The sequence below is a fragment of the Tenrec ecaudatus genome, chromosome 2 (assembly GCF_050624435.1).
Source record: "Tenrec ecaudatus isolate mTenEca1 chromosome 2, mTenEca1.hap1, whole genome shotgun sequence".
Lineage (NCBI taxonomy): Eukaryota > Metazoa > Chordata > Mammalia > Afrosoricida > Tenrecidae > Tenrec > Tenrec ecaudatus.
In genome coordinates this window covers 191,841,486-191,856,562 of record NC_134531.1, presented here as the reverse complement: position 1 = coordinate 191,856,562, position 15,077 = coordinate 191,841,486, and the positions used below count along the sequence as shown (strand labels likewise).

Below are 15,077 nucleotides of genomic sequence, written 5' to 3'. Positions count from 1 at the left end.
ACTGCCAGAAGAACAAGCAAATCTGTCTCGGAGAAGTACGGCCAGCACGCTCCTTAGGAGAGAGGACGGTGAGACGTCCCTGCCCTGACTTTGGGCCTGGTCTCGGGAGCCATCAGGCCCTGGCAAGGAAGAGCGCGCGTGTCAAAGTCGACGGACAGCCAAAGAGAAGAAGACATGCACTGAGCTGGATGCACCGAGTGTTGTGAGGACGGCGGGTGATTGCTCCTTTTCACACAGGGCCAGCACCGACCGGAAGGCACCCATCAACAGGCACCCTGCTCTGCCCAGTGTGATGCTCAAAGATGGAGCCACAGGGCCCCTGGCCAAATGGCACAGAGGCACACCCCACCCCTGTGCATCCAGGTGGGATCTTCAGCTTGTGCTGTGACGTCAGGGTTGACCTCCCAGAGATGGAAGCCACTGAAAGGACCCCTGATGGGGGGTCAGCCCTGTCCTGTCCCCCCCACCCAGCCCAGGTAGGGTGGTCAGGCCAGGAACCCAGCAGGGGCGGGCCCTGTGGAATGTAAGCTGGGACCCAGCTGGATAGGATGTGGGGAGAGGCTGAAGGAGTTCAGCTGTCGGTGATTTCACGCCCCTTTCCGAAGCCACTTCTGGGGACAGGCCCCAGCCGGAGGGCCCAGGTGCTGCTGGAGGTCAGATTTCGGGAGCGAAAGAATAAAGGGGGATTTCCTCCAGAGAGGAGGCTGCTCTCCCCAGAGAGGGCTGCAGCTGCCTCATACATTCTGCTGGCTTAGGCCAAATCCTGCAGCAGGTGGAGGGCTGGGGCTGGGGCTCCCAGGGGCCTGAGAATGTGGGAAGGGCTGGGCAGTAGAGGCCTGGGTGTGCACACCTGAGTGTGTCTAGAGCTGGCGCTGGGTCTCCTTTCCTCCTTCCTTCCCAAACAGCTTTGCTGCACCCCACCCCTGCCAGGGGCTGCGCGCCGGGGCTTCAGGGCTAGGGCAGTACGGGCATTGCAGCTAAACCAGATCAAGAACTCCACGTGGGGTGGCCATGACCAGGGCGCGCTCTACCAGAGGGATCAGGAGATGGGACACTTTTCCCTGGGGAGGGACAAGAGCAGGGGTGACTTCTAGTGAAAACTCTTTGTATGTACGACTCCTTTTTTTTTTTTAAACACGTGCCTGTTTGAACCTAGTTTACAAGTGTGGTTCTCAGAGTGGGGTCCCCAGGCTGGCCACCTCCACACAACACAGAGCTGCTGAGAATGGCAGATTCCCAGACTGCATCCTGCCCCCTGCCAGCCAGTGGATGCCAACTCACAGGGACCCTGGACAGGGTTCCGGGGCTGTAACCCTTTACGGGAACAGACAGCCTCATCTTTCTCCTGACGAGCAGCGACTGGTGGTTTCAAACCAGTGACCTTGTGGCTAGCAGCCCAACACTTAGCCAACATTGCCACCAGGGTCCCTTTGGCTTCATCGCAGATCTACTAAATTGAACATTGATATATATGGGACTAACTATGATATATATGAAAATTTCAGAACTACCGATTAAAAAAAACCCAACAAGAATCTATGTATGAAACTGGAGCCCTAGTGGTGCAGTGGGTCATGCATCGGGCTGCTAACAGCAAGGTCAGCTGTTCGAAACCACCAGCTACTCCTCGGGGGAAAGATGAGGCTTTCTACTTCTGTAAAGAGTTACAGTCTCGGAAACCCACCGGCGCAGCTCTACCCTCCTCTAGGGTGGCTGTGACAGAACAGAGTCCCGGCGGTGAGTCCGAGTGATGCGTAAACTCCGTATTTGCAAAGATGCTTGCCCACTGGTGTTCCCAGTCTGAGCTAGGAGGCTGCATTTTTAGACTTACAGCGGCAGAGTCTCTGAACCAGGGAGTCTGATTCTAGATGTGGGGTTTTTGGGTGTGCAGGGCCTGGCCTGGTGAGAGGCAGGGGGATGAAAGGATCAGACCTGTGAGGAGCCTGAGATGGCAGGGCACAGGCTAGAGCCAAACATGCCACCTGGGCATGTCTGGGCTTGGGCATCGGGACGTCCGTCTACCCCTGTGCCTGGCCGACGGTTAGCAATGCCCCTGCGTCACGCAAACCCAGAGCTCTCGGGGTCCTGCGAGCGGGGCTGCCTGCACTGTGGGGCTGAAACCACCTCTGCCATGTATCCTGTGTAACCCTGCACCAGTCCCTTCCTCCGGAGATTCCAGGCCCTCATCTGGGAAATGGGGACAAGAATGCCTTCCTCGAGGGCTGCCCTGAGGAGGGAATGGGCCCATGGGACCTGTGCAGCCACCCAACGAGGGCCACTCGCTCCTCTGCTCAACGCTCCTGTGCACGTAGAGTCCTCAAGAGACAGCATCATCAGTCTCGGGTCACAGAATTGGACCCGGAAGTTCAGAGAGGGTAACTCTGGTCATAGTGTTGGGGGCAGCCCTGCGCCCTGCCGCCAGATGCCGATGCCCAGCGTGTGGTTTCCTGTGCTTGCATCCTGGCTGGCTGCCTGCAGCCCCCACTGCCGCCCCAACTGATAATACACAGCCAGCCAGCCAGGGATGGCCAGGATGTGAACAACCTGGTTCTTCTTCTTCAGGCTCACGAGGGCGGAGGAGGAGGCCAGACCCCAGTGGCTGCCAGACTGGGATGGGAGAGGGGGGGCGGCACTGCTGCTGGGGGGAATCAGCAGCATCTGTCTCAGTCTGACATGGGACATCAGGAATGCGGACTGACTCCAGCAAGCATGTGCCTGCCAGGGATGCTGGGCAGGGAGGGGGCACAGGCTAGGGCAGCTGAGCCCTTTCTGCCTCCCGGGACCCACCAGACAGCGGCTGCCCCTGCCACTCTGAGCAAACTGGCTCTGGGCTCCGGTACAGGCCAGGGAGCTGAGGGGTCGGCCCGCTCCTTCAAGCCCCATGCTTCTAACCCACCACATCCTGTTTCTCTATTGTTACACAGGCATTATGGCCTTTATCTGGGAATGATGAGGTAAGGGAGAGCCTGTGGGTGGCTGAGCCTGGTGCATCAGTGAGCTCATGGTGGGAAAGTTCGAAATAAGTGGGGATTCTCACCCCTCCCCCTCTTGCCCACGGACCACCCTTCCCTTCTTTAAGTGGGGAACAAGGCTTCTGTCTCCCTTGTCGATCGACCGGGGAGACTCTAGGTTGGGGGAGTAGAGCTCAGTCAGCAACTTGGGTGTTTCCATAGTGCAGGCAAAGGCTAAGCCAAAGGGGCAAAGGGGAAGGAGATACACCTTGGAGCGGAGAGACCCTACAGAGACCCAAGCCCCGATCACTTCATCCTGACGCCTTGGGAGTTGGCAGCTCTGTTTGTCAGACTACAAGTACTCCCCGTGGGGTTTTCAATGGCTGCGATCTTACAGCAGTAGATCACCAAGGCCTTTCTTCCAAAGCACCTCTGGGTGAATTTGAACCTCCAACCTTTCAGTCAGGAGGCGAGTGTGTTCCTGTTTGCACACCGAGGGACTCCTTATGCCCGGGGAGACAGTGGCCATCCAGGCAGCTACAGCATGGGCCTCCAGTGCCCTGGTGACCTCAGGAAGTGGCAGTATTTGAACCTGGTTACCAGTCCAGGGCTCTGTCCATCCTGCTAGGAATGGAGCTTCTGACGGGGAGGAAGTGGCTGAGTGAGTCCCTGGTTCTGCTCTGGTGCTTTCTCTGAGATGGACCCCCGCCCCCCAGAAGGAACGTGGTGTGGGAAGGATGAGAAGGGTAGCTCAGTGGGGGACACTGTGAGCCAGAGAGAGAATGGGGGTGACTCAGAGAAGGGCAGCGAAACCCTGTCCCACGCTAAGGGCCCTGTGCACCTCAGCATGTGGACGCACCCCAGGTGGCCTCCATGGGATCTGTTCTGATCAGCAGGCCTGTCCCAGGGCTGGTAGGGACAGGGAAGGAGAGTGCTATGCATGGTCTGTGTCAGGAATGGCCAGCAGAGTTGCCCCACGGCCCAGCCTGGGGATCGATCAGGGGCTAGGGAGCAGCAGCAACTGCCAGGGTAGGGCTGGGATGGGGCCAGGCTCAGAACCCTGGGAAGCTGATCCCGAGAGGGCTTCGGAGAAGAGGGCCATGACGGCCTCCCCAGCAGAGGACCGGGGGGCAGGGACAGCTGCAGCCCAGCCAGGCGGTTCCCAGCTGCTGCCTGGGAGACTGGCCAGGGTGGGGCAGGGCGGGCACGGCCCCCACAAGGCCCCAGCCTGTGCAGTGGAGCGTGGGAGCGGGCAGCAGCCTCCAGGCTCGGTTTCAGTCTTTCACGCTGTGTTAACGGTCAGCTTGGTTAATGGTGAGCAGATGGGGGAGGGGGCCTCCAGCTCCCAGGGGGCAACCTTGGTGCACACACATGCATATACACTCACATGCACATGCATGTGCAGAAGACACTGGGGGTCCTCCCTGGGGACGGTCACACACGCTCACACTGACATCGCCACGGGCACAGGCGGGTCCTGGCATGCCAGGCCGGCCAGCACAGGGGCCTGCTCTGGCTCTGTGCCCACCTCAGAGCAGCAGTATCAGGCAGAGGTGCCCCGAGGTCTGGCGGGAGCCCTGGGTCTGTGTGGCTCAGCCAGGAGGTCTCCAGGTTTGGGGATTCCTCCGCCATCCTCCCACCCCCAGGTAACACACCAAGTTTACAGAGGTCTATTTCAAAAAAATAATTTATAAAAGACCATTTGCTTCTGTGTTTTTGGCAGGCTTCCGGCCTCGTGGACAGAGGGCAGGCTGGGGCATTGTTACAGAGGCTCCGAGCCCCTCATTTGGAAGGGCTTAGGGGAGCAGCGGTCTAGGACAACGCTGCAGCCAGGCCCAGCGGAGCCCTCAAGATGGGCTGAGTGCAGAGGTCTGGAAGCTGAGCAGGACCCAGGCCGGCCCCTGGGCCATGAGGAACCTGGGAGCATAATTCCCAGGACAAGGGTAGGGTCTAGAGGGTGGAGGCTGATCTCTGGGCTGGGAGGGCAAGGCCAGAGCAGGGAGCCTTGTCCAGGGGGCCCAAGGACCATGGCCAGACCTCCCCAATGCAGGCCGCAGACCTGGGGTAGTACTGGAGGTCAGGGACTGCTCAGGTGGAGGACTGCAGCAAGTATGGCTGATCTGGGAGCTCTGGGCTGCCACCAACCTGTCTGCACAGCCTTGCACCCTGCTCACGTCTGCACGCCGGGGAAGGGGAAGGCGCTGGACCCCAGCAGCAGGGGGTCGTGGCTGAAGACAGAGTCGTTGGAGGAGCAGGTACTGCTGGTGTCCCCTCCAGAGGGAGAATAAGGCCCAAAGGTCAGGCGGAGGTCAAGGTACTGTGGGGAACAGGGCTAGTCAGCTGCTGCTGCCCGTCCTGTCCCATCCCTGTGGTCAGGTCAGAAGCCCAGCGGGGAGCAGGCTGGGCAGGCCAGGCGTGGTACCTCCTCAGAAACGGCCAGCAGCACTTTGTCCAGCGCCTCCACCAGCTGCTTGAAGGTGGGCCTCTGGGAGGGGGCTGCATGCCAGCACTCACGCATCAGCCCGTACCTGGGAGGGGCGGGAGGGGCAGAGGGGGCTGCAGGCCCAGGAGGAGTGGAGGAGCAGGGGTCCCTAGCAGAGGACGAGGGCTTTGGATGCAGGTGTCAGAGGCCGTGGAAGCTGGCTCAGGAAGGAGGCCCCTGTCCTTAGAGTGATAGGGGGCCCCTCCCCTGGGTCCAACCCCCAGGCTATAGTCAGGGTGGGGGATGAGGACCAGAGTAGGAAGGGGGCAGGGGGAATCCTTACAGCTCTGGGGGGCATTGCGGGGGTCGGTCCATGCGGTGGCCCTCCCGCAGCAGGGAAAACAGCTCCTCCACGGGGATGCCAGGGTAGGGGGAGCCCCCGAGCGTGAAGATCTCCCACAGCAGGATCCCAAACGACCACCTGGAGGCAGGGCCAGGGCTCAGCAGGGTCCACCACTTTGCCCTCTCCTCCTGGTGGCTTCAGGGAGCCCCCACAGGCTCAACCCACGGCAGGGGTCAGCAACCGGGACTGCCACCGGGGCTGCTGTTGACATCTGGACCCCCTCAGGTTCCCAGCCAGGGCAGAGGAACCTGGAGCACAGGGCCCCCTCCCCTTCCTGAGGGGTAGGACCAAGAGGCTTTAGCCTTTGAGACCCCAGACCCACAGCTTCTAGGACTTACACATCACTCTGGTGGGTGTAGACTCGGTCAAACAAAGCCTCGGGCGCCATCCATTTGACGGGCAGGCGACCCTGGAGGGATGGGAGGGGGCATTGGTATCATGTCCCACTGGTCCCAATGCCCACCAGTGCCGGGCTGGCCCCGCCCAGTTCCACCCTGCCTCGCTCACATTGCTGGTTTTCTTGTAATAGTCGATGTGGTGGACACCGCGGGCCAGCCCAAAGTCAGCGATCTTCATCACGTTGTCTTCGGTCACCAGCACATTGCGGGCAGCCAGGTCCCGGTGGATGCACTGGGGGGTGGGTGGGGGGTGAGCAGGGGACACAGGGTGGGGGCCAGGCACATACAACTCACAGCCACTGGGGAGGCAGGGATCATCCATTCATGGCACTGACAGACAAGGTAGACTAGAGGGAGCAGGTAGACTGTCTAACTTCCGGCCCAGCTCTGCCTACAGGCTGGAGTGATGAAAGATGTGGAAGGAGCCGGTCAGTGCCAACTGTGTGTGCAGGAGGGACTAGAAGGCCGTGGGGCATTTACACGGGGTGCCAGAAACAGGGGGAGAGTGAGGAGAGGGGGATTGAGTGCCAGGCCATCAGAGAACGGGCATGACTGGAGGGGCTGAGAGCACTGCCTACTGCCCACACCTTCCTCGACTCCAGGTACTGCATGCCACGGGCCACCTGATAGGCACAAGAGACCAGGGCAGGGAAGGAAAGGGGTCCCTCGCTGCTCCTGGGCCCGTCGGGGCTGAGGTCGGGGCCGGGGGGGCGGCGGGCCCGCAGGAACTCTCGCAGGTTGCCCTTGGCGGCACACTCCACGATCACGTACAGGGGCCCTGCGGAGGCCGGGTTGGGAGAGGTGGCTCCTGAGGCCAGAGCTCAAGCCCCAAGTGCCCAGGCCCTCGGCTGGCCCTCAGCCCCACCTTCCTGGGTACACACGCCCAAGTGCCCAGGCCCAGGCCCCACCTTCCTGGGTACACACGCCCAGCAAGTTGATGATGTTCCTGTGCCGGCCGATCAGCTTCATCACCTCCATCTCAGACACCAGGTCAGCCAGGTCCTTGTCGGAGGCATTGTCTGCAAGGACAGCCGCTGGGCTGAGGGCGCTGCCCTCCAAGCACACGAGGGAGGCAGTGCAGGGTGGGGAGGAGACAGGAGCTCTGGATTGGGCTCAGGAAGGCCTGGGCTGAATCCTACTTAGGCTGTGTGTCCCTGAACAAATCTCCGAACCTCTCTGAACTTTAGTGGCCTCTGCAGAAGTGGACATTTGGGTCATTCCCTGTCCCCCAGGGAGGCACCAGGAAGCAACAAGGGAGGGGGTTGTTTTAAGAGGGTGTAGGCCTATGAGCAGGAGCAGGGGAGGTGGGGGGGGGGGAAGAGCAGGAAAATCTCTGAACAGGAAGGAGGTGCTGGCGTGAGTCCCTGCACCCGGGTGAGCTCCTGGGGGTGTTTAGCAGGCTTGCACCCAGAACTCTGTCTGACCTGGGTATGCAGGGAGCCACCCACAGGCCCCTACCCACAGTGAGGGAGGCCGGGAAGCAGGCTGCTTGCGAGGGCTGAGGACCAGAGGCTGGGCTCCCGGGGCTGACCTGTGGCCCTGGGCCAATGACATACATGCCAGACCTCACAAAGCATATTTCTCAATTCCTGCCTCCCAGAAAGTACCAGGTGGCCCCAGCTGTGCCCCAGAGGGAAGGAGAGGAGGGAGCAGGGCAGTGTGTATGTGGGAGGGGGAGGGGAACTGGGGACAGCAGTGGCGGGAGGCCCCACGGTTGTCCTGCGCAGCACCTAAGCACTGCTGTTTGGGGGCCAGGACAGAGTTTAGACAGAAGGGCTCTTCTTTTAGGATGGTGGACATTGGGGGGTAGACTTGGGGAAGCCACGGGCATCACTGGGGTGGGAAAACACGGACATACGGTGGAGGGCTTCTGAGACCAACTAGGAGGGTGATGACATAAGGCCAAGAGGGGCCGGCTAGCCCCAGTCACCCCAAATCATTGCCACCACAATGGCCTGTATGTCAAGAAGTGGCTTGCCTCTGAGGGTCAGGAGCAGGGTTGGGTCCCTGCCTGGCTGGTAGCACCTCGAGCTCCTGGTTAGCCACCCCCACCCAGCAGGGCTTCGCCGGCCGCCACACTCACCCTTGAGCATCTTGACAGCCACGGTGCTGGCCTGCTCTGGCCGGGAGGGGTCCATGCCAAAGGCTTCGGCCCGAACCACCTGCCCGAAGCAGCCCTCGCCCAGGGGCTTGCCGAGCACCAGGCTGGAGAAGAAGGCTGGCTGAGTGGGACCAGACCCTGGGCACCCAGCCTGCCAAGGGCGGGCTCCGCAGGACACCACATCCCCATCCCACTCCAGCTGGCATACCTGTCCCGGGGGAACTCCCACAGCGGGTCTAGAGGTAGGTCTAGACTCACGAGGCCAGCAAGCAGGGGAGGTCCGCTGGAGGAGAGCCGGACGCCCCGCACCAGGGACGAGCTGGACTTGCCTGAGGAGCCTGATTCCAGGGAGAACTGTGAAGGGAGGCGGGGTTTGGCGTGTTGGCACCAGGCTGGGGCCTGCAGGTGATCGAGGCTCATTATGGGGGCATGGGGATGGGGCACGTACCTGACGGGCCAACGGGAAGCGGGACAGCTTCTGTACGGTGGCCGGCTGGCGAGGGTGTCGGCTATGGAGCGCCTGCCCACGGTACAGCCCGGCCAGCAGCAGGATGACAGCCAATGCCAGTGAGCCGGACACGTACAAGATGATGTCCGTGTACCTGGCCTCGGGCACCACTGCCGTCCACGTGGGGTCCTCCTCTGCTCACGCAGTGGACACACACAGACATATGCACTAACTGACTGATCAGCCCTAAAATCTTCCTCTCAGACCCTCATGGCTTCAACACACTTAAGGACCCAAGGGCACAGCAGCACCCACCCATCCCAGATACCAGCACCCACCCCCAAGAATCTCACAGAGTCCCAGGCCCGTGTGAAAGGAAGAAGCGTCATCTGGCAGGTCATGCCCTCCACCCTCACAGCTGGCTGGCAAGTCACTTTGGCCTCTCCCTGCACTCCAGGGGCTGGCAGGGCTCACCTGGTAGCACTGTGAGCCAGGCTGACTGGTAGGAGAGGCCGATGGAGTTGCCAGCCAGGCAGGTGTACTCTCCAGCGTCCTCAGCCGACACGTTCCGCAGGTACAGCACTTCCACCTCTGAGCTATTGATGTCCGCTGTCTGGAGGTGGGAGACAGACTCAGGGGGACGGCAGGACCACACTGTGGCCAGGGCCACCCCAGGATGGGAACAGGGCTGGGCTTGAGCACTCGCCAGGGCCGGACCTTCAAGACTTGCACGTAGGGGAAGCCGTCGGCCCCGAAGCTGCTACCGTTGACGACGATGTGCTTCAGCCACTGGATGTGGGGCTGGGCGTCGCTGTACACCTTACACAGCAACTCTACATCGCTGCCCGCTACCGCCGTCGTGTTGGCCGGGAGCCCCGCCTGCAGGATGGGCCGGTGCGGGGACCGCTCTGGGGGCCAGGCCGGGCCGTCAACCCTGACCAGTGGCAGCCACACAGGTACCCTGCTCACTGCCTCCAGTCTCCCCCCAGCCCCAGCTCCAGGGAGGGACCTTGGTGACATGCCGCTCAGACCTTGTCAGCCCGTGCTGCACCCCGGCGGCTCCCCAGGTGCTTGTGGTAAATTAGGCCAACATATGGGCCAGGCATTCAAGCCCCCTCCGGTTTGGCTCCCCAAATAAAGGACACACTCCTGCCAAATGCTTGGCGATTTTTATACCTGTGGACCTCTCCTTGGCCGCTGCCCTGGGATTCCTCCCCCACTTTCCTGCTCCCCAGGCCCTCCCTGCTCCATGTCTCCCTCTGACCCCCCACCCACCCTCCAGTCACTTGGAGCTGCCTTAACCATCTAAGCCTAAGCCCATCTTGCCCTCTCCAGATGAAACTCTCCCGAGACCAGGACTGGGCCTGTGGTGGGCCAGCCCTCACCCCAGCCCCCCGCTGCCCTCTGGCTGAACCCCCGCCGGTCCGCTCACCCAGCACGTCCAGCAGGTAGCTGTAGCGCAGGCTGCCCACAGAGTTCTCCACCAGGCAGGTGTAGGTGCCCCGGTCCGAGGGCACCACGCTCTCCATCACCAGGCTCCAGTGTTGATGGCGTAACTATGGGCAGGGGAGTGTCTGTGAGGGCCACAGCCCATCCCCCAGCCCGGGCACTGCAGACCCTGCAGAAGCCAGGCCAGTGCCAGCGACCGACCACGGGACTAGTAGGGAGAAGGCTCTGAGAACGCCCGAGCCCTGGGTTTGAGTCTTGGGAGTTCTCGCCCTGTTTCACTTGTCCTAGCTGAGCCCGCCTTTCACCTCTCTGGGCTGCAGTTTTCTTACCAGCACACTGAGTGGGGCGCCAGGGTCTCCCGTTCAACCCATCAGTGCCCACCACGGCTTCTCCCTGGCCGGGAATGGGCGCCCTTGCAAGTGAGTGGCAGAGTTGGGAACCTGCACCCAAACCACCCAAATCCAGAGACCCGGGCTCATCCAGGGCTCTGCAGCTGCCTCTTCTCCGGCTTTCACTGAGCAAGACAGGTGGGGACAGAGCAAGGGAGGGCGATAAGGAGGCAGGTGGGCTGGGAAGATGGAGGCTCACCCGGATGCCTCCAATGCGGTGCTCCCCCTGGAAGTCCTGGCCATCCTTGAGCCAGCGGATGGTGGGCGTGGGGTTGCCAGCAGCCGGACAGCGGAACTTGACCGTGTTTCCAGCAGGTACTGCATGCAACTTCTTCTCCATGCGCTGTGGGTGTGTCCAGTAGGGCGCTGGAGGTGGGGAGGGAGAGCTCAATCTCAGGTGAACCCCTGCTGCTGCACTCTTCCCCACGGATGAGGCCGGACCCTCAGGCTGCAGACTGACCTTGCTGGGGGTACACATGCCCATTTGAGGGGCTCCTGTGGGCCTGGGGGTCTTCGTCATCACTGCTGGAGTCTGCATCAGGGACAGAGGGGGGTGTCAGAGGCCCAGGTGTGGTCTTCCTGCCTCAGGCAGCCCTGAGCTCCCGGCAGACATTACCTGCCACAGACAAGGTGAGATTGTGCAGGACAAGCATGGAGCCTCGTGCCAGGCAGAGGTAGTGGCCAGCATCCTCGGGCAGGAAGCTGGCAATCTCCAAGTGGCCTCTCCAGCCTCGGACACGGCCCACGGGTGCAAGGCGGCTGCCCTCCTTGTACCAGTGGCCGCCACGCTCAGCCTGCCCGCAGCAGAGCCGCACAGGCTGCCCTAGGGTCATGGTCAGCTTCTGCTCCTGTTGCTCCGGGCTGGGGTCCAGGCAGGGTTCTGTGGGCAGAGGGCAGTTGTCAGTGAGCCCTGCAGTGCCCCATGGCCAGCCCCCTGCACACAGAGAGCATGCAGCACACACGGGGCACAAGCCCCTCACGTCACATGCTGGAAACACTGTGGCTCCTGGACACACACGCACGCAGCCACATGCTAGAGGTGCTGGGCACTGGGCATATGCCACGACCCAGGGGCACATGTCACACACACCCTGCACACCCAGGCATGCTGGACACGCCACTGCCCAAGGCACACACGTGGCACACGTAGTAGGTGCCACAGAGGGCTCACCTCTGGGGTATGTCATACTCACATTGCGTACATGGCACATGCTCCCATGCCACACACCCAGTGCATACCGCGCACACAAACACGCACACACGCACACAGCCAAAGGGCTCACCACCGGCTCTGCTGCCCAGCTCCAGGCCCTCCGCCCTACAAGGCCCTCCTCACAGAGACAGGTGGATGCTTGCTGGGAGCCAGACACGGAGTCTCCATGGCTGGGTCATCTGAAGCCAGGAGCCTCTCCAGGCCCGCCCAGCCAGCAGCCCTGCCTGGGGCCCAGTCGTCCCCGCCCTGCCACTCTGTCCCACCTCGGGGTCATACCCAGCTCCATTTCTTCAGAGGCCCCCACGGACAAGGCTGGGGCCCTGGGCGCCCCCAGCAGGACCCCCAGCAGGGCCAACAGTAGCCACATCTTCCTGTGGGCCCGCCCAGGCTTTCCAGCGATGGCCTTCCTGAAAGGGAGGGGCAAGAGCAGCGCTCAGGCAAGTCCCCTCTGCAGATGAGGAAACTGAGACAGGAAGTAGTCTCCCGACTTGCCGAGCCCCCAGCCAGAGCCCAGGGCCTCCCTACAGCAGGTTGTGTGGGGCATTGGGCCTGAGGCTCCTTGCTCCCCTGGGTCCCGGCCTCCCCCCACCACCACTCCGCAGAGTGCCTGGCGCAAGTTCACAGAAAGGTTGGGCGGGGGTTCTGTGCTTGAAGGGAAGTAGAGTGGGGGACCCATCTCCTGCTCCCTTTCATTACACATGATTTGCTTTCTGCCGAATAAAAAGTTTACTGTTGGAGCGCCAAAACAAACCTGAAATATAATACAAGGCCAAACTCCAGCATTTGGAAGTTGTCTGATCTGACACACACACACCCCCCCCACCACTCTTCGGAGAACGGCTGACATTTCTATGAACATCTTTGGATGCCTCCACTGGCAGGCCTCTCACTAGCCACAATCCAGCACACCCCATGCTGAGCATCAAAGGGTTCCTGCTCTGAACCAGAGCTGCACTCTGGGGGGGCACTGCTGCTTGCTGGCCCCCCACAACTCTAGCAGGGGCATCATCAGGTTCCCCAAAGATTTTAGGCTCCAATGTTAGACAGAGCCAAGTTAAAGCTGGCGTAACACCCTGCGTGTCCCTGAGCCTCCTCCCTCAGAGAAGAGCGCTGGGGATGCAGAATGTGGGGATGTCTGCTCACCTCCCCTGGGTCCACACAGGTAGCTGCTTACTTGTCATCTTGAGTCTACTCTTTGCCACCCTCAAATATGCATAACATATATATCCTCCCCATTCAGGTTACTTGCCTCCAAATCTCACCAAGAATGTCACTGACCCTCAAAAACAACACTCAGGCAGAGCAGAGCCTTAACGGGGGCAAGGAAACGGGGCAGTGTAGTCCCCAGAGGTTGTTCCCCGGGGCTGGGTCACAGCCAGGTGTACTGGTATCTCGGGATCAGAAAGCCCATCACACCCTTTTTCCTCGGCCACTGCTCTTCGCCCAGCTCGGGGACAGGGGTGTGTGTGTGGGTGGGGGGCGCGGTGCATTGAGTCTGTTCTACTCAAAGCTAAGATCTCTTCCTTCAAACAAATCCTTCGGTGAGTGTCTTCACAGAGCCAGTTGCCACCGCATCCACCCTCCCCACCCTCCCACTTGCAGGTGGTCTGTCTCCTCCATCCCTCTCTCATCCAGCTCACCTCCGCTGCTTCCACCCTGGCCATGTCATGGCTACCTCTTGTTTGGACCTTGCAACATCTCCCTGCCCTCTGTATCCTTCACCTCCCCATCCCCCCCAAGTTTGACCTGTCACCCCGCAGCTTACAAGACCTTCATGGCTACCTGGATACTGTGGGATCTGGTTCAGACCTTTATCCGGGTTCCCAGGGAGCCTCCCTCCCTCCCTCCCTCCCCTGTCAGGACAATCTCTCTGGCTCACCTGTCCCCTGAGAAGCACCAAAGTCGTCTGCTTCCCACACTGAGCAGTTTACTCACTTGCCCCAACACTCACTCTGCCCTTCTCCATCTGGTTCAGATGTCACTAGCGGTCCACCCACTGCCACCCCGCTGCTCACTCTGCCAGTCACGTACCGTTCCCTCTGCACAGAGGGCAGTTCCACAGTTCGGCTGGGAGTCGGGTGAGGAGGCGCAGGGACTTTATCCCACCTCTAGGCTTCCCGGGCTCACTGCTCCCAGTAGGACTCACTGCCTCGCTGTCGGCTAATGCTCTACCTGGACCAGAGGAGTCCAGGGTCTGCCTGGCATCCTGCAGCCCCGCGGCTTTGCTCCTGCTTCCACACTTACATGCTGAGGGACCCCGGGCCAGTAAGTGCACCTCTCAGAACCTCGGCGCCCTCCTCCCTACGCCCAGAGCGCCTAAGGAAGGTTCTTCTGAGCCACCCTGGGGGAGGGGTGGGTCCCAAGGGGGAGCTGCCGAGATGGTCGGCCCGCCCCCGGCCCGGTGGGCAATGAGTAACTAGCTCCACAGGCAGGGTGCTCTTTGGACAGAGCGGGACAAAAGGCCCTGTGTGAGCTGCGGGTTACTGATTGACCGCCCCCTCCGCCCCCCTGCTGCGCGGACGCTCCGGCCCGCAGAGCTGGGAGCCGGCCGCCCCCGCGGCCGCACGGCCCCTGGAGGCTGGGAGCGCAACCCGGACTCGCACAGGGTCCCGGTGGACTTGGAGCGTCCGGGTCTGGCTCCCGCGCAGGCTCCGGGCTCACCTGACGTCTTCGCGGCTCTGCTCCTGGCTCCCACACCCGGCCCAGCCCGCTGTCTCAGAGCGGGCGCTCCTCCGCGGCCGGCCGGAGAGCCAGGAATGCACCCGCGACAGCGGCGTGGCCGCGGGCTGCCCAGGGCCCCGCCCACCCCGGGCTCCGCCCCCGGCCCGCCCCCAGGGCGCTGCCCCACCTGCCCCGGCCGCAGCCTGACAGCGGCGTGGCCGCCGGCCGCCCGACGCCCCGCCTCCTGGTTCTGGGAGGCGGAGCCTTGAGCAGCCTGGCGTCCCGCCCACCGGGCCCCGCCCCGAGCTCGACAGCAGCACCCCAAGCTGTCCACCGGCGGCTCCATCCATCCCGGCCCCTGCCCAGGCTTCCCAAGTCTAGCCTCACCCTACCCCATCCCACCCCGGCTTTTCACCCCATTAGGGTAGGGGACCCCACAACCAGTGGCCAGGCAGTGGGTAGACGACTCTTCCCACCCCTCCAATTCGGTCTGTGAGCAACCTCCAGAATGAGACTTAACATTCCTATTGGCTGCCCATAGCTCTCTATAATAAGATTTGAGCCTACCTTGTCTCCAGAGGAAGCGTCCATCCACAGCTTCCTTGTTCACAGCCCACCCCGGGACATTTGCACGTGCTGTTC

At 61.8% G+C, this 15,077-nt stretch overlaps 1 protein-coding gene across 2 annotated transcripts; it reads right to left on the bottom strand.

The window, feature by feature from the left end:
* Positions 1-4,653: 4,653 nt before the first annotated feature.
* On the bottom strand, positions 4,654-14,570 carry FGFR4 (fibroblast growth factor receptor 4). Of its 2 annotated transcripts, XM_075542012.1 has the most exons (19): positions 14,436-14,570; positions 13,806-13,946; positions 12,051-12,181; positions 11,178-11,441; positions 11,022-11,093; positions 10,761-10,927; positions 10,156-10,279; positions 9,441-9,631; positions 9,198-9,336; positions 8,724-8,917; positions 8,484-8,629; positions 8,258-8,379; positions 7,083-7,193; positions 6,762-6,952; positions 6,284-6,406; positions 6,115-6,185; positions 5,717-5,854; positions 5,374-5,479; positions 4,654-5,268 (listed from the first exon to the last, which is right to left on the bottom strand). In XM_075542012.1, exons 3-19 carry the CDS (start codon positions 12,139-12,141, stop codon positions 5,122-5,124), a joined length of 2,397 nt encoding a protein of 798 aa, XP_075398127.1. In that variant the 5' UTR covers positions 12,142-12,181; positions 13,806-13,946; positions 14,436-14,570; the 3' UTR covers positions 4,654-5,121. The 2 variants fall into 2 exon arrangements, with proteins under 2 accessions (XP_075398127.1, XP_075398126.1); XM_075542011.1 differs by lacking the exon at positions 13,806-13,946.
* Between the last annotated feature and the right edge of the window lie 507 nt (positions 14,571-15,077).